Source organism: Pristiophorus japonicus, chromosome 3 (genome assembly GCF_044704955.1).
Source record: "Pristiophorus japonicus isolate sPriJap1 chromosome 3, sPriJap1.hap1, whole genome shotgun sequence".
Taxonomy (NCBI): Eukaryota; Metazoa; Chordata; class Chondrichthyes; family Pristiophoridae; genus Pristiophorus; species Pristiophorus japonicus.
In genome coordinates, this window is record NC_091979.1 from 215,295,740 (window position 1) to 215,315,505 (window position 19,766).

The 19,766-nt window shown below is 44.7% G+C and overlaps 1 protein-coding gene across 2 annotated transcripts in view; it reads right to left on the reverse strand.

Annotated features, from left to right (window-relative positions):
- Positions 1-19,766, reverse strand: part of cps1 (carbamoyl-phosphate synthase 1, mitochondrial) — a 217,824-nt gene that overhangs the window by 48,586 nt on the left and 149,472 nt on the right. The window contains exons 25-26 of one of the 2 annotated variants that reach the window (XM_070876252.1): positions 12,773-12,954; positions 7,477-7,671 (exon numbers count right to left, since the gene is read on the reverse strand). In XM_070876252.1, the coding sequence (XP_070732353.1) occupies positions 7,477-7,671; positions 12,773-12,954 (377 nt within the window). The remainder of the gene's footprint in view (positions 1-7,476; positions 7,672-12,772; positions 12,955-19,766) is intronic. The other variant, XM_070876254.1, reaches the window with a different exon arrangement.

Consider the following 19,766-nt stretch of genomic DNA (forward strand, 5'->3'; position numbering starts at 1 on the left):
AAAGGGCTACTTACTAACCACCAAATCTTCCTCTCATACTGAACAGATCTGGGAATCCACAGCACGGTCTTCCACATCCCGAGAGAGAGAAACTGGGTTAAAGCTTCATGAGAATTGTAGCTCTGATCAGTGTCTATACCTGATGCATTAACCAGTCTTTTCCCACAAGCTGGCAGACCTGTTTGTTTTCCACTTTTATTTTCCCTTCTCATACTTAATGTTTGAACGGAAACATAGTCCCAAATAATTAATCAATAGCAAGTTCCTGTGGTACGACCCAGGTTTAAAAAAAAAAATCACAGCGGGTTTACAGACTTGGGAGTTAAGCAGCAACATGTAAATAAGGGAGACTGCATATCTGGTCAAATATAAAATGGCACAATTAGGAATGACATTCCATGGACCCTCCCTGTTTAACTGTATTTGGTAATATAACAGACAGGTGCCTCCTGATAGCCATTGCTCCACATACACTCACAAACAACACTCAATTAAAATCTATTGATATACCCTGCTCCTCCTGAAGCTTGATCGCAGTGGGTGTGAATCTCCATCACAATCTGCATTCTAGATCAGGAGCAAGAGGCACCAATGAGATCAGAGAATCAGGAGCAAGAGGCACCAATGAGATCAGAGAATCAGGAGCAAGAGGCACCAATGAGATCAGAGAATCAGGAGCAAGAGGGACCAATGAGATCAGAGAATCAGGAGCAAGAGGGACCAATGAGATCAGAGAATCAGGAGCAAGAGGGACCAATGAGATCAGAGAATCAGGAGCAAGAGGCACCAATGAGATCAGAGAATCAGGAGCAAGAGGACCAATGAGATTAGAGAATCAATTACTTAGCTATGTTAAATTAAAATTAATTTTATAGAATTTATTAGGATATCATAAGAACAGCAACTTCATAAAGATGCAGCAAGTTTAACTACAAAAGTGAGAGCTGAGCACTCCAGCTCCTTTATCAAACATTGATTATTAAATTAGTTAATTGCAGCTGGCCTCAGCAACCCGAAGTGAAGAAGTGAGAAAAACAACAGTGTGCATTCACACTCCCGTTCACTATCCAATGATTCTTACTGGAAAGGGCATGCTTGTGAGTGTCATTTAAGCATAGAATCAGGCGTGGCTGTGATACCCTCCACATTGGAATAGCACCACTTCAATCTTTGTCTAGCCTGAATGAACTATCCAAAAGGCAGCTGACATCGTGAATCTGTACCCCACCAAGAGTCAGTGGTTTCTGAAGAGAAGGTGAGAAAATTGGAGGAATATATCCAATTACTGACTGTAAAATCTGCCACCAGCACCCTCTCCTTAAAAAGCCTACCCTTGACCCCTCTTGTCCTTGCAAATAACCATCCCATCTCCAACTTTCCTTTCCTCTCCAAAGTCCTTGAACATGTTGTTGCCTTCCAAATCCGAGCCCATCTTTCCTGCAACTCCATGCTTGAACTCCTCGAATCACGTTTCCACCCTGTCACACCTCTGAGACAGCACTTAGTCACAAATGACATCCTATGTGAATGTGACAATGGTAAACTATTCCTCCTCATCCTTCTCAACCTGTTTGCAGCCATTGACACAGTTGACCACATTATCCTCTTCCAACACCTCTCCTCCACTGTCCAGCTGGGTGGGACTGCACCCACCTCGTTCCATTCTTACATATCCAGTCATAGTCAGAGAATCACCTGCAATGGCTTTGCTTCCTGCCCCCTCCCCATTACCTCTGGAGCCCCCTACGCAGGATCTATCGTAAGTCCCCTCCTATTTCGCATCTACATGCTGGCCCTCCAAAAACACCGTCAGTTTCCACATGTACGCCAATGACACCCAGCAATCCCCACCATCACTTGGACTCCTCCACTGCCTCTGTGTCGTCACACAGTTTGTCCGACATCCAGTATTGGATGAGCCAATATTTCCTCCAATTAAATATTAGGAAGACTGAAGCAATAGTCTTTTTCCCCTGCCACAAACTTCGTTCCCTAGCCACTGATTCCATCCCACTCCCTGGCTCCTGTCTGAGGATGAAACAGACCGTTCACAACCTTGGCGCCCTATTTGAACCAGAGATGAACTTCCGACCCCCATATCCTCTCCATCACAAAGATCACCTACTTCCATCTTTTTTTAAATGTATTGGTTCATGGGATGTGGGCATCACTTTCAAGCCCAGCATCACTAACATCGCCGGTCACCGCCCAGCCTCAGCCCATCTGTTGCTGAAACCTTCATCCATGCCTCTGTTGCCTCAAGACTTAACTATTCCAGTGCTTTCCCAACCAGCTTCCCATCTTCCACCCTCAAAGCCCAAGCTCATCCAAAACTCTGCTGCCCGTATCCTAACTCGCACCAAATCCCGTTCACCCATCACCACTGTGCTCGCTGACCTACATTGGCTCCCGGTCTGGCAACGCCACGATTTTAAAATTTGCCTCGTGTTCAAATCCCTCCATTGCATCACCCCTCCGTATGTCAGTAACCTCCCCCAGCCCTATAAACCGCCGAGATCTCTGTGTTACTCTAATTCTCACCTCTTGTGCATCCCCCACGTCCTTGTCCCCAATGTTGGTGGCCAAGCTTTCAGCGGCCGAGGCTCTGAACTCGAGAATTCCCTCTCTAAACCTCTCCACCGCGCTCTCTTTCAAGGCTCTGATTAAACCTCCCCTTCTCATATCTTAATGAGTCTGTTCTGGTGGAAGGTCATCGACCTGAAATGTTATCTATATCTGTCTCCACAAATGCTGCCTGAGCTGCTGAGTGCTTTCCAGCATTCTCCATTGGTTAGGTGTCAACTTTTATCTGAATACAATCCTTATTAGTCAGGAAATTGTGTTGGGGAAATTAATGGGATTGAAGGCCGATAATTCCCCAAGGCCTGATGGACTGCATCCCAGAGTACTTAAGGAGGTGGCCTTGGAAATAGCGGATGCATTGACAGTCATTTTCCAACATTCCATTGACTCTGGATCAGTTCCTATCGAGTGGAGGGTAGCCAATGTAACCCCACTTTTTAAAAAAGGAGGGAGAGAGAAAACAGGGAATTATAGACCGGTAAGCCTGACATCGGTAGTGGGTAAGATGATGGAATCAATTTTTAAGGATGTCATAGCAGCGCATTTGGAAAGAGGTGACATGATAGGTCCAAGTCAACATGGATTTGTGAAAGGGAAATCATGCTTGACAAATCTTCTGGAATTTTTTGAGGATGTTTCCAGTAGAGTGGACAAGGGAGAACCAGTTGATGTGGTATATTTGGACTTTCAGAAGGCTTTCGACAAGGTCCCACACAAAAGATTAATGTGCAAAGTTAAAGCACATAGGATTGGGGGTAGTGTGCTGACATGGATTGAGAACTGGTTGTCAGACAGGAAGCAAAGAGTAGGAGTAAATGGGTACTTTTCAGAATGGCAGGCGGTGACTAGTGGGGTACCGCAAGGTTCTGTGCTGGGGCCCCAGCTGTTCACACTGTACATTAATGATTTAGACGAGGGGATTAAATGTATCTCCAAATTTGCGGATGACACTAAGTTAGGTGGCAGTGTGAGCTGCGAGGAGGATGCTATGAGGCTGCAGAGTGACTTGGATAGGTTAGGTGAGTGGGCAAATGCATGGCAGATGAAGTATAATGTGGATAAATGAGGTTATCCACTTTGGTGGTAAAAACAGAGAGACAGACTATTATCTGAATGGTGACAGATTAGGAAAAGGGGAGGTGCAACGAGACATGGAAGGTTGGCATGCAGGTACAACAGGCAGTTAAGAAAGCAAATGGCATGTTGGCCTTCATAGCGAGGGGATTTGAGTACAGGGGCAGGGAGGTGTTGCTACAGTTGTACAGGGCATTGGTGAGGCCACACCTGGAGTATTGTGTACAGTTTTGGTCTCCTAACCTGAGGAAGGACATTCTTGCTATTGAGGGAGTGCAGCGAAGGTTCACCAGACTGATTCCCGGGATGGCGGGACTGACCTATCAAGAAAGACTGGATCAACTGGGCTTGTATTCATGGAGTTCAGAAGAATGAGAGGGGACCTCATAAAAACGTTTAAAATTCTGATGGGTTTAGACAAGTTAGATGCAGGAAGAATGTTCCCAATGTTGGGGAAGTCCAGAACCAGGGGTCACAGTCTAAGGATAAGGGGTAAGCCATTTAGGACCGAGATGAGGAGGAACTTCTTCACCCAGAGAGTGGTGAACCTGTGGAATTCTCTACCACAGAAAGTTGTTGAGGCCAATTCACTAAATATATTCAAAAAAGAGTTAGATGTAGTCCTTACTACTAGGGGGATCAAGGGGTATGGTGAGAAAGCAGGAATGGGGTACTGAAGTTGCATGTTCAGCCATGAACTCATTGAATGGCCTACTCCTGCACCTATTTTCTATGTTTCTTCTATGTTTCTATGAATACAGTCCCGTGAAGCACCTTGGGATGTTTTACTACATTAAAAGTGCAGTATAAATATTTACTGGGCATGGGCAGTGCTACTGACAGCACAATGTTGAGATACTGGACAAGAATAGAGGAACATAGGAACAAGAGGAGGCTGTTATATACGTAAACTTGTATATACCCTGTACAGCCACCAGAGGGCTCATCCTCTGGAGTCCCAAGGGATCCCATAATCCCTTGGGAGCACAGGTATTTAAGGAGGCCTCACAGGTTGGAGAGGCACTCTGGAGACCTGCAATAAAAGACTATGTCACACTTTACTTTGAGCTCAGTGTTCAGTCTGACTCTTTCTCCATACATAACAGAGGCCATTCAGCTCCTCAGACCTGTTCCCCATTCAGTTCGATCATGTCTCAGCTGTACCTTAACTCCATCTACCCGCCTTGGTTCCGTAACCTTTAATACCACCGTCCAACAAAAATCTATCAATCTCAGCTTTGAAATTTTCTATTAACCCCCAGCCTCATCATACCTTTTGGGGTTTCCAGAGAGTTCCAGATTTCCACTACCCTTTGTGTGAAGTGCTTCCTGACATAACTCCTGAACAGCCTAGCTCTAATTTTAATGTTAAGCCCCCTTGTTCTGGACTCACCCACCAGGGGAAATAGTTTCTCTCTATCTAATCTATCAAATCCTTTAATCATCTTAAACACCTCAATTAGATCACCCTTTAATCTTCGATATTCAAGGGAATACAAGCCTAGTCTATGCACCTGTACTAGCCCTCCCCATCAGGTCCTGGGGATTTGTCTATCTTCAATATCATTAGTTTCTCATTCACCATTTAATTATTTATTTTTTACTTGTATTGAATCTAGTTTGTTTCTCCAAGTTTTTTTTAAAACTTTTCCTCAAATCTCTGGTACTTTATTCTCATCCTCGACTGTGAAGACCAATACAAAGTGAATATTTAGTAAGTCTACCATTTCCTTATTTCCAATTACAGTATCACCTGTGTGTTTATCTTTAAGGGTCCCACATTACTGTTAACCACCGTCTTTCTCTTAATACACTTGTAAAAATCTTTAGTGCTGTCCCTGATATCCCTCACAAGCTTCTTTTCGTATTCCCTTTGGGGGCTTCCCCCATTATATTTGTATCCCTTTGCTGTTCTTTATATCTCTCCCAGTCCCGGGAATCTCTCCCAATCCTGGGAATCTCAACTGTTTTTGCCTTTGGATAAGCTCTTTTAGTTTGATATTGTCTCTCACTTCACTTATTGACCAAGATTGTTCAATTACACACTTGGAGTTGTTGCCCTTTAGGGATATGTACATGTCTTGTACTCTTACAAATAGTTCTTTGAACATGTCGCACAGTTCATCCATAGTTTTATCCGTTACTAGTTCAGCCCAGTTTAATGTGGTCAGTTTCTGCCTCATCCCTCCAAAGTCAGCCTCGCCTAAGTTTAAAACCTTGGTTGGTGACTCACTCTTCTCCCTCTCAAACCAAATATCAAATTCCAACATGTTATGGTCATTAATTCCTACATTGCACAGTGACTACACTTCAAAAGTACTTCATTTGCTTTAAAGCGCTTTGGGATATCCGGAGGTTATGAACAGCACTGTAGAAATACAAGTTTTTCTTTTTCTTTTTTGTTAGCTAGGAGTTCCCTTACTGTTAGATTTTTGACTAATTCTGGCTCATCGCTCATCATTAAATCTAAGATGGCTGGTTCTCTTGATGGTTGAAGAACAATTCTTCCCATAGGATTTCTCTTGCCTGCTCATCCTTACTGATATCCCCTAGTTCTACTGCTGTCCCTTGCCAATATGGCTACCCCACCTCCTGCTTCAATTTCCCTGTCCATTCCAAAGACCTCAACCTGGAATATTTATCTCCCAGTCATGCTCAGCTTGTAGTCAGGCCTCCGTAATGGCCACTATATCACACCATTCAAACTGAACTTGGGCTTCTAATTCACTAATTTTATTCCTTATGCGACGTGCATTACTGTATCGAAGTTTGAATTGGGCAACAGACCCTGTCCTACCCTGATGCTGCTTTTAACATGTTTTAACTGATCACACACCTTGTTTTTCATCACTCCTGTTGTATTTTAGTCAGTTATTTTGTTATTATTTCCTATATTTTGTTCTGAATATGAAATATTCATATTACCTTTAACACTATTGATGACCTGGACGTCGCTCGGATCCTTTACTTATCTATAGGCTATTTTTATTTTTTATTTCTGCCTGAGCCCTCCCTTCCCCCGCTTTAAGTGACGGACATGTCATAACTGTCCAATCACAAGAGGCAGCAGCAGAGGGCCGGCGAGGGGATCCATTTTTACACGACAATTCCAGCAAAATGAAAGTCAGTTGATGGCGGGAAGTGAGCAAATGAAAATCCTTGACCAGATATAAAGACACTGACAATAAAGTAATACATTGAGCGCCGATCCCCTCCTCAATGTGTTGACTCTCGCTGGGCAGAGTTCCTCAGGCAGCGCTTCACTTTCTGGTACTTCATACATGTGACCTTAGTCAGCAGGTTTCAGCATGCTATTCTAGCACAATGGGCATCACAGGCGAGAACAATCCTGTCCCCTCTCAGACGGAATTTGGGCTTTGTTGGTTTAATCATTGTTTCCCATTTCTGGGTCTCACACACACATATTCTGGGCATAGTCATAGTTTCCCATTCCCCTGCCAGTGCCGCCGTGCAGGAAATACAAATTACCCAACATAGAGCCGCTTATAATTTTCCATTTCTATTTATGCAACGCAACAACCAAATTATTACAGATACTGATGTACCTGCTATATATTTCCAACAGTTTGTGGCTTAATTTCAGATTTGCAGCATTGACAATTTTTCTTTCAATGACTGCACTCCCTGAGAGTCTGGTGGAAAGAGATTCAACAGTAGGTTTCATAATGGAATTGGATAAATATTTGAAAGAAAAAATTTTCCAGGGTTACAGGACTGATTCTATTACTGTGCATGCTGATTCTTACCCAACCCATGTTCTTTATTAGATTCCAAATCTACAATATGATGGTTATTTACCAAAGTATTGACAGCAGTCCATGGAGCCTGGCTGATGTGGAGCTCATCGAGCACTGCAGAGAAGACTGAGCGATCCTCGGCTCGGTCAATCTGCATTGGGTTGGTGCCTAGAATGTTCACACCGTACTTGTACAATGGAACAGCCAGGTTGTTTGGAATCTGCCCACCGACAGAAATAATGGATCCTTTGCAACTCTGAGGAAAGAAAGTCACAGTCTGATTACACAACACATCTCAGTGAGAACCCAGTCAGGCCTGTCACTGTATAACACTGGGGTGCAGTACTGGTTGGTACAGATCTGTTACTGTATAACAGTGGGGTGTAGTACTGGTGGGTACAGATCTGTCACTGTATAACAGTGGGATGCAGTACTAGTGGGTACAGGTCTGTCACTGTATAACAGTGGGGTGCAGTACTGGTGGGTACAGGTCGGTCACTGTATAAACTGGTGGGTACAAGTCTGTTACTGTATAACAGTGGGGTGCAGTACTGGTGGGTACAGATCTGTCACTGTATAACAGTGGGATGCAGTACTAGTGGGTACAGGTCTGTCACTGTATAACAGTGGGGTGCAGTACTGGTGGGTACAGGTCGGTCACTGTATAAACTGGTGGGTACAAGTCTGTCACTGTATGACACTGGGGTACAGTACTGGTGGGTACAGGTCTGTTAAACACTGGGGTACAGTACTGGTGGATACAGGTCTGTCACTGTATGACACTGGGGTACAGTATTGGTGGGTGATTGGTGTTTCACTGCCTCCTTGGTTATGTTGCAGCTAATTGACAATTTTTGTTTTGACTATTTCTTAATTGTTAATTAAATTCAAGTGAGCCTGCCCCCACCTCATTTCACACACGACACTGGATGAGACTTTAATCCCACCAGTCTGAGCTGGATCATCAATTCATCATCTTGAATTCCTGCTGTGTAATATCAGTAACGGAAGCGTGTGTCTTCCAGTGACATTTGCTACTGTAACTGAAGAGGTTAGTTGACCCATTGAAAATGGCAGGACCCAGAATATCGGTGGAGCAATACAGCCCATCACCTCCATGCTGGCTTCTCCTGCCCTTTTAAATTTAGCTTTCACAAATTGTCATTGCAGTCCGCGTTAGATTAACAGATCTAAAATATAAATCATCAGCACTCATATAATTACCAAAGGAATTTGATAGGAGCACAGTATCATACAGACTGATTTCAAGGCATTGCGCTAATTATTTCTCATTACTGCAGAAATAAATTAACTTGTAAGAATGTTGTGTGCAACAACTCAATGGACTGAATACTGTAAACTCCGAACAGGTACAAACCTGGCTCTACTTTATTGGGGCCGAAAGTGCTGACTTTGACGTCTGTATTTGACACGATTATTCAAGTCAGGGTGGGAGAGAGAGAACCTGGTCTTGAGACCTCTCTCCATCGATAGTTCAGCAGCGTATGGGGTCTTGTCCTGTAACTAAGCAATATGCGGGACAAGCGAGTTTGCAGTGAACCTTGAGTTACACGTTTCATACTCTGCTTGATGGTTTAGACAGCACGCTCCGTTTGTCCATTAGATGCAGGTTTGAATGGTGCTGACCTCACATGTTTAATACCATTAAGTTTCATGAACTCTTGAAACTCCATACTGGTGAAGCAAGATCCATCGTCACTTACAACGATGTCAGGCAGAACATGCGTAGCAAACATAACACGAAGGCTCTTAATGGTAGCTGTGGATTTGCTGGATGACATGATTGTACACTCTATCCATTTGGAATTAGCATCCACTACAACTAAGAACATCTTTCCCAGGAAGGGACCTTTAATGGATCCCGGACCATGGTTTAGATGGCCACGACCACAGACTCAGCGGCGATTCCGTAGGTGTTTTACTAAGCTGCATGCAAGTGTTGCACTGATGCACACATGATTCCAGATCAAAGTTCATTCCAGGCCACCATACATGAGACCTGACAATGGCTTTCATCATGACAATACCGGGATGCGTGCTATGTAGATCATGCACAAATTTCTCTCTGCCTTTCTTGGGCATAACATCATGACTACCTCACAGTATACAATCTGATTGAATGGATAGTTCGTCTTTGTGATGGATGTAAGTTTGGTCTCATACATTTGCTTGGGTATGGCAGACCAATCACCACTAAGGATACAACGTTTCATAACCGATAATATGGGGTCCTGGCTGATCCAGGTCTTCACTTGTTGGGCCATGACAGGGATTCCTTCACTTTCAAAAGCATCCATGACTAACAGTAGGTCTGCCGGTTGTGGCGTTTCTACCTTCAGTATGGGCAACGGCAGACAGCTCAATGCATCTACACAATTCTCAGTGCCAGGTCTTAGGCGAATGACATAATCATAGGCAGATAATGTCAGCGTCCACCTCTGGATGCGGGATGATGCATTGGTATTGATTTCATTGTTTTCGGAAAACAAAGGTATGAGTGGCTTGTGATCGGTTTCCAGTTCAAACTGAAGACCGAACAGGTACTGATGCATCTTTTTAACCCCATACATACAGGCTAGTACTTCTTTCTCTACCATGCTGTAGACTCTTTCTGCCTTTGACAAACTTTTTGAAGCATGTGCAACAGGTTGTAATTTGCCCGACTCAAGAGCTTGTTGGAGCACGCAACCAACTCCATATGACAAAGTATCACAGGCCAAAACTAGACGCTTACACGGATCATAATGTACCAGCAAGCTTGTTAGAGCAAAGCAGATTAGTAGCTTTCTCAAAGGCTCCATCTTGAGACGCACCCCAAACCCAGTTGTCGCCTTTTCTTAGCAGCGTGTGCAGTGGTTCTAATAAGGTGCTCAATCTAGGTAAGAAATTCCAAAAGTAGTTGAGTAGACCAAGGAATGAACATAGCTCCGTCACATTCTGAAGCTTGGGTGCATTTTTGATGGCCTTGGTTTTCGAGTCTGTAGGCCTGATACCGTCAGCAGCAATTTTCCTCCCCAGGAATTCGACTTCCATGAAGACGCACTTCAAGTGTTTCAGTCTGAGTCCCACTTTGTCCAAATGATGTAGAACCTCTTCCAGGTTGTTCAGATGTTCGGCAGAGTCACGACCTGTGACCAGTATGTCATCTTAGAACACAACGGCTCTGGGGATGGACTTCAGTAGACTCTCCATGTTCCTCTGAAATATGGCTTCAGCTGAGCAAATTCCAAAAGAGCACCAGTTGTGGATAAACAGTCCTTTAGAGTATTGATGCACGTAAGTTTCTTCGACGTGTCGACCAGCTCCTGTGTCATGTAGGCCAACGTCAGATCCAGTTTTGTGAACAACTCTCTCTCCCGCCCCCCCTCCCCGGTCTAGCGTCGCAAGCCTTCAGTAATGGGTATTGATCCTGTTTCGAGACTCGGTCTCCACAGATCCTGACAGTGCCATCACTTTTCAACACGGGAACAATGGCGCTGGCTGAGTCATTAAATTCGACCGGTGATATGATCCCTTCACGCTGGAGTCTGCCCAGTTCGATTTCGACCTTCTCCCTCATCATGTACGGAACTGCCCGAGCTTTATGATGGACGGGTCTTGCATCCGAGTCCACGTGGATCTGCACCTTGGCTCCCGTGAAATTGATGATGCCTGGTTCAAACAGCGAAGGGAACTTGCTCAGCACATGAGCACATGGAGTACCCTCCTCAGACGACAATGCTTTGATTTCGTTCCAGTTCCATTTGATTTTTTTCTAACCAATTCCTGCCGAACAGCGTTGGACCATTGCCTGGAACAATCCATAATAGTAAATCGTGAACCGCATTACCAATCACCGTTATGAGTTCTTTAGTGTATGTACGCAACTTGGTGTTGACTGGACTCAGCTTAGGCCTCACAGCCTTAGTATCCCACAGCCTGTTGAATGTCCTCCGGCTCATTATTGATTGACTCGCACCAGTGTCCAATTCCATCGATACTAGCACACCATTAAGTTTTCCATTAATCATTAGCGGTTGACTTTGTTAGGAATGAATACAGTCCATACACTTCCTCCTCTGGTATGTCGGATTGCATATCCTGATCCGCGCTAGACTGGTCATCATCCTCCATGTGGTGTGTCGCAGCACGCTTGCTCAGTTGCTGACAGATGTGCTGGAGATGCCCCGCTCTCAAACAGCCTTTACAAATATACTGTTTAAACCGACACTGATGCCGATGATTTGCCCCACAATGCCAACATGGTGATATCAGATTAATTCCCGTTGCCGGATTTTGAGCAGCCACAGGTTTCGCGTATGCAGTTGATTAGGCCCTGCCATATGCAGCTCTGCCAAACGACGATATGATCTTGTTTACAGTACTTGCCGAGTTCTGATTTTTCTTTAAGCTTTTATCCATCGTCGTACATGATTGGGAAATCGTGATGGCCTTGCTCAAATCTAGCGTCTCCGCCGTCAGTAGTTTACACAGGATCACCTTGTGGTTGATGCCGACTACAAAGAAGTCCCGCAGCATGTCTGCCAACGCAGTTTTGAACTTACACGGTCCAGCTCGACGTTTTAGGTCGGCAATGAATTCCGATACAGCCTGGCCATCAGAACGAACGTGCGTACAGAATCGATATCGAGATGATGCCTTCATCTGATTTGAGATGGTCACGTACCAGAGCACACGTTTCATAGTCCTTGTCCATTGGACTTGAGGGCGAGAGGAGATTCATTATGAGTCCATAGATTTTCAGACCGCAAAACGTGAGGAAGACCGGCCGGCGCTGAAGTGAGTCTGCCTCTTCCTCCATTTTGTTGCCAAGAAGTACTGGTTCAAGCGGGCTACAAAGTCTGCCCAATCTTCTCCCTCCACGAATCGCTCCAGAATTCCAATTGTGCTCATTTTTGCGTGCGAAGGTTCTTGTTACCTCGTCGGCAAATGTTGTGTATGCAGTAACTCAATCGACTGAATACTATAAACTCCGAACAGGTACAAACCTGGCTCTACTTTATTAGGGCCCATAATGATTACATTACAAGATGGCTGGCCTTTTATACCTGGGCCGCACACATGTGCACACAGCCCAATGACTGACAGTGGCGCCACCTGATGGCTAGTACACCCAAACATACATACATACATACATACATGACAAAGAATTTATGACTGTCTGAATAGACTACTTGACAACACCAAGTGAACAGGCCAGGCAGACGCACCAGGTCAAGGGGACAGGCCAGGGAGCAAAACAAGGCCGGGATGGGACAGGCAGCAACACAATGCCGGGATGGGACAGGCACTGCACCGATGTGGAAGGCAAAGGGGAACCAGAGTTGCTGTCTTACCTCCTGCTCATAGATGTCCAGGATCCTTTCTAATGAGAGCTCCTCAAAGTAGAGCCTGTCGCACTCGTCGAAATCCGTGCTCACTGTCTCTGGGTTGTGGTTTACAACCACTGTCTTTTTCCCAAGCTGCCGCAGGGTTCGAATGCTGGAGACAGCGCACCAATCAAACTCCACACTGCTACCTGCAGACATAAGATGCTGATCTGAAATACCAGCCACTGCAAATATCTGTACCAAGAGCTTCTGCTACTATACATTAGTGTCCCACCACGCAAAGCACACAGTGTGGAGGTTCCCGACCTGATGGAACACACCTGGTACTGGTGTCAACTTCACCATTAAACGCAGCAACAAAATAGCAAGCAACTTATACACTATACAAAAGCAAAATACTGCGGATGCTGGAATCTGAAATAAAAATAGAAAATGCTGGAAATCTCAGCAGGTCAGGCAGCATCTGTGGAGAGAAAGAGAGTTAAACAAAGGGTCATCGACCTGAAACGTTAACTCTGTTTCTCTCCAAAGATGCTGCCTGACCCGCTGAGATTTCCAGCATTTTCTGTTTTAAAAGCAACTTATACAGTTTATATTTATACAGCATGCATCACATCTCAAAGCACCTCACATGCAATTCATTACTTTGAAGTGTGCAGGTTAAGACAGTATAAACTTAAGCTGGCTAGCAAGAAATTATCCACTATAAGCCCACAGCTACCTGGACTACACTTCCTCACACCCCGCTTCTTGTAAGGACTCTATTAGAAACATAGACATAGAAAATAGGTGCAGGAGCAGGCCATTCAGCCCTTCTAGCCTGCACCGCCATTCAATGAGTTCATGGCTAAACATGAAACTTCAGTACCCCCTTCCTGCTTTCTCGCCATAACCCTTGATCCCCCGAGTAGTAAGGACTTCATCTAACTCCCTTTTGAATATATTTAGTGAATTGGCCTCAACTACTTTCTGTGGTAGAGAATTCCACAGGTTCACCACTCTCTGGGTGAAGAAGTTTCTCCTCAACTCGGTCCTAAATGGCTTACCCCTTATCCTCAGACTGTGACCCCTGGTTCTGGACTTCCCCAACATTGGGAACATTCTTTCTGCATCTAACCTGTCTAAACCCGTCAGAATTTTAAACGTTTCTATGAGGTCCCCTCTCATTCTTCTGAACTCCAGTGAATACAAGCCCAGTTGATCCAATCTTTCTTGATAGGTCAGTCCCGCCATCCCGGGAATCAGTCTGGTGAACCTTCGCTGCACTCCCTCAATAGCAAGAATGTCCTTCCTCAAGTTAGGAGACCAAAACTGTACACAATACTCCAGGTGTGGCCTCACCAAGGCCCTGTACAACTGTAGCAACACCTCCCTGCCCCTGTATTCTAATCCCCTCGCTATGAAGGCCAACATGCTATTTGCTTTCTTAACCGCCTGCTGTACCTGCATGCATGCTAACCTTCAATGACTGATGTACCATGACACCCAGGTCTCGTTGCACCTTCCCTTTTCCTAATCTGTCACCATTCAGATAATAGTCTGTCTCTCTGTTTTTACCACCAAAGTGGATAACCTCACATTTATCCACATTATACTTCATCTGCCATGCATTTGCCCACTCACCTAACCTATCCAAGTCACTCTGCAGCCTAATAGCATCCTCCTCGCAGCTCACACTGCCACCCAACTTAGTATCATCCGCAAATTTGGAGATACTGCATTTAATCCCCTCGTCTAAATCATTAATGTACAATGTAAACAGCTGGGGCCCCAGCACAGAACCTTGCGGCACTCCACTAGTCACTGCCTGCCATTCTGAAAAGTACCCGTTCATTCTCCCAGTTTCTCTGTCGCATCTGCTCAGACGATGACACCTTCTGCACTAGTGCCTCTGATGTCTTCCTTTTTCCTCAGATGAGGATTCCTCTCTACCATGGTTGACAGTGCTGGCAACTGTGTCCATCCCATTTCCTGCACTTCTGCTCTCACCCCTCCCTCCCACAACCATGATAGGGTTCCACTTGTCCTCGCCTTTCACCCTACCAGCCTCCACAGTCAATGGATCATCCTCCGCTATTTCCATCATCTCCAGCGTGACCCCACCACCAAATACATCTTCCCCTGCCCTCTCAGCAGTCCGAAGGGACCACTCCCGCCGCAACGCGCTGGTCCCTTTCTCAATCACCCAAACAGACCCTCCCCTTCACTCAGCACCTTCCCGTGTAAGCGCAAGCGATGCAACACCTGTCTTTTTACCTCCTCCTTTCCCACTATCCAGGGCCCCAAATACTCCTTCCAGGTGAAACAGCGATTTACTTGTACTTCTTGCAATTTAGTATACTGTATTCGCTGCTCACGATGTGGTTCCTCTACATTGGGAAGACCAAACGCAGATTGGGTGATTGTTCAGTCCGCAAGTGTGACCCTGATCTTTCGGTTGTCTGTCACTTTAATGCTCCGCTCCACTCCCACTCTGACCTCAGCTTCTTCAACTGTTCCAATGAAGCTCAATGCAAGCTTGAGGAACAGCACCTCACCTTTCGATTAGACAGACACTTTACAACCTTCCGGACTCACTGAGTTCAACAATTTCAGACCATAACCGCTGCTCCCATTTTTTCGGACAGCATTTGCTGGTAATGATTCGGCTGTTTCCATTTACACCTCCTGTAGACCCATCTTTTGTTTCTTTATTTGACCCATTACCATCTCCTTTTGCCTTGCACCATCACCCCTTTTGTCTCAAATCACTCTTGCCTTCTACCTGATCACAGACCTTCCCTTTTGTTCTTTCCTCCCACCCCCCCGCCTCTTTACTTAAAACCTATTACATCTCTAACTTTTTCCAGTTCTGACGAAGGGTCATCAGCCTGAAACGTTAACTCTGTTTCTCTCTCCACAGATGCTGCCTGACCTGCTGAGTATTTCCAGCATTTCCTGTTTTTATTATAGCAAGATTTGAATCTTGAGTTGCAAGAGGCCAGTGGACTATGCAATGCCTGGATCCTCATTGGAAGTTCACCCAATGCTGGAGTACAATTTTGACATGCAATGGGCCTGAAGTTATACTTGAAGGTTTAAACCTATAAAACGGGTTTGATTTTATTAACCTTTTGAGAGAAACCCATTTAATTTTAGTATGGAGAGGGTGGGGGGCGGCTGAGACCCGCATGGTGTGAGATGTTCTTGATGCTTCATTTGCCTGAGATGACCAGAAAGCCTCTCCAATTGCTTGTGCTGAAGCTCAATGTTTCAAATTGAAAGAAGCAGCTGGTAACACAGACACTTCTTGGAGGCTGAAGATGGTCACCCAGCAAACAGAGCAAGTTAGTAAGGAATGGAAGAGGGTGCCCATCCATCAGGGTAGAAAAATGAGGGAACCCAGGAATCTGCCAAGGTTATTGAATTGACCAACGGGTACTCAATACCAGCAACATGTAAAAAGCAGTTGCCAAAGAGGAGGGAATGAAGTGAAAAGGCAGCAGTACAGTTCCAGAGTCAGGGGAATCAACAGGCTCTTCTGACCGTTGCAACCAAGGGTCCCAAATAGTGGGTTGCCTCTCAGGTACCAGATAAGGGACATCACGGGGTGGGTACAAAAGATTGAGGGGTAGAAGACAGCCTGAAGCCATGGTTCATGTTGAAACCAATGACAAAGGAAGAAATCATACCAGAGGGTCCTCACCTGTCTACAAAGCAATAATAATACATGGATAAGGAATTGGTTGCAGTTTTGTAGACAGAGGCTCCAACAGTGGTGCAAATGGAGAGGGCGATGCACAAAAAGCGAGAGTTGAAGAACAGAGAATCAAGTGGTAGGACAGTGGTTGTAGGTCCGGAGGAGGTTACTGAGTTAGGGAGGCCAGAGAATAATTAAACACAAGGATGAGAATTTTAAAGTGGAGGTATTGGAGGATTGGGAGCCAATGTAGGACAGCGAGCACTGCTGCAGCACATGAGCGAAAATGTTAAAAGTCAAAGAATAAGGAGAAGGCAATAGAGTAGGGTAGCACTGGGGGAAATGAAAACCAGAGCGTGACTGGAAGTGACAGAATGTATAAATATAAAAGTGAATCAGAAAGTGGAGTCAAAGCAGGAAAAAATGGAAAAAAAACAAATGTAAAAGCTCTTTATCTGAATGCACGCAGCATTCGTAACAAAATAGATGAGTTGACGTCACAAATAGATACACATGGTATGATTTGATAGCCATTACAGAGATGTGGTTGCAAGGTGACCAAGGCTGGGTACTAAATATTCAGGGGTATTTGACAATTCGGAAGGACAGACCGAAAGGAAAAGGAGATGGGGTAGTTCTGTTAATAAAGGATGAGATCAGTGCGTTAGTGAGAAACGATATTGACTCAGAAGATCAGATGTTGAATCATCATGCTATTACCATTTGAATTTGGGCCATCATCCCTTTTGTCTCTCTAATCTCACCCGTCTTCGAACCTATCACAGACCTTCCCTTTTGAACTTTCTTCCCCCTCTCCCTTACAGTGCTTGTTAATAATCTGTTCTTTCCGAACACTCTCCAGTTTTGACGAAGGGTCATCGACCTGAAACATTAACTCTGCTTCCTCTCTCCACAGATGGTGTCTGACCTGCTGAGATTTGCAGCATTTTTTGTTTTTATTCCAGATTCCAGCATCCGCAGTATTTTGCTTTTGTATTAGTGTTGAATCAGTTTGGGTGGAGATAAGCAGTAATAAGAGGAAAAGGTCACTGATGGGCGTAATTTATAGGCCTCCAGTAGCTACACTGTTGTACGGAGTATAAATCAAGAAATAATGGAGGCTTGAAAAAAAAAAAAGGAACGGCAATAATAATGGGCAGTTTTAACCTTCATATTGATTGGATAAAGCAAATTGGCCAGGGTAGCCTTGAAGAAGAGTACGTTGCCGAACCAACCAGGGAGCAGGCTATCTTAGATCTGGTACTGTGTAATGAGACAGGATTAATAAATGATCTCCTAGTAAAGGATCCTCTAGGAATGAGTGACCATAACATGGTTGAATTTCAAATTCAGTTGGAGGGTGAGAAAGTTGGATCTCAAACCAGTGTCTTAAGTTTAAATAAAGGAGACTACAAAGGTAATAAGGCAAAGTTGGCTAAAGTGGATTGGGAAAATAGATTAAAGTGAGAGACAGTTGATGAGCAGTGGCAGATATCTAAGGAGATATTTCATAATTCTCAACAAAAATATATCCCAATGAGAAGGAAAGACTAAGAGAAGGGATAACCATCTGTGGATAACTAAGGAAATAAGGGATAGTATCAAATTGAAAACAAGGGCAAACAATGTGGCCAAGACTAGTGGGAGGTCAGAGGATTGGGAAACTTTTAAAAGCCAACAAAGAACGACTTAAAAAAATAATAAAAAGAGAGGGAAGATAAATTATGAAAGTAAGCTAACACAAAATATAAAAACAGAGTGTAAGAGTTTCTGTAGGTACATAATAAGGAAAAGGGTGGCTAAAGTAACTGTTGGTCCGCTAGAGGATGAGACTGGGGAATTAACAACAGGGAACAGGGAACAGGCAGAAACTTTGAACAAATATTTTGTATCGGTCTTCACAGTAGAAGACACCTAAAAACATCCAATAGTGGATAATCAGGGGGCTATAGGGAGGGAGGAATCACTATCACTAAAGTAGTAGTACTCGGTAAAATAATGGGACTAAAGGCAGACAAGTCCCTTGGACTTGATGGCTTTGCATCCTAGGGTTGGGTTGGCCTGGGTTTTTAATCTGTTTTTTTGCCTTTTCCAGGAGATCGCACAGCTCCGGGTGAGGAGAACTCTGCTCTGTGACATCACAGGTAGTGACTGTGGGCTAAGTTTTTCTTTTAAATTAACATACAGCATATAACTCAATAAGAAAAACTAACCTTTATTTGTTAAACTAATTTAATAAACTATATAGGGTAAATACTTGATTAACGCTAAACTAATTTAAAATAAAATAATGGGAAAACATGAGATGTGTTGCTGCTGCAATATGTAGGAGTTTCTGGTCGTTTTGGTCCAGGGCGATTACATTTGCGCTAAGTGTCTGCGGCTCCACGAACTTCGGCTCCGAGTTGAGGAGCTTGAGTCCAAGCTGCAGACATTGCGAGACATCAGGGAGGGAGAAAGTTACCTGGACCTTTTGCTCCAGGAGGCAGCCACACCCTCTACATTAAATACTTTAGAATTTACACGTGGTCAGGGACAGGAGGGTGTGACTGCGAGTGAGGCAGGTACGGGGATCCACGAGGTAGTATTACAGGAGTCTCAGTCCCTGCACTTGTCCAATAGATTTGAGGTTCTTGCAACCTTTGAGGACAAGTGTGCAGACTGCGGGGTGGATGAGCAGACTGACCAAGGCATCTTGATGCAGAAAGCCATTCAAGTGGGGGGTGAGTAAAGAGGCAGGTGGTTGTAGTAGGGGACACTATAATTAGGGAGATAGATAGGATTCACTGCAGCCGAGGGTGTGCGTCCCGAAGGCTGTGTTGCCTACACAGTGCCAGGGTAAAGGAAATCTCTTCCGGGCTGGAGAAGAACTTGGACTGGGAGGGGGAGGATCCAGTTGTCATGGTACATGTAGGTACCAATGACATAAGTAGGACTAAGAAAGAGGTTCTGCTGAGAGAGTTTGAACAGCTAGGGACTAAATTGAAAAGCAGAACCACAAAGGTAATAATCTCTGCACTATTACCTGAGCCATGAGCAAATTGGCATAGGGTCAATAGAATCAGGGAGATGAATGTGTGGCTCAGAGGTGGGTGTGGGAGAAGTGGGTTTCGATTCATGGGGCACTGGCACCAATACTCGGAAAAAGGAGAGCTGTTCCATGGGGATGGACTACACCTGAACTATGCTGGGACCAGAGTTCTAACGAACTGAATAACAAGGGAGATAGACAGGGCTTTAAACTAAATAAGGGGGGGGGGGGGGGCGGGGAAGTATGGTCGCAGTAGAGAACAATCTTGAATGCTGAAGAGAAAAGAAAAG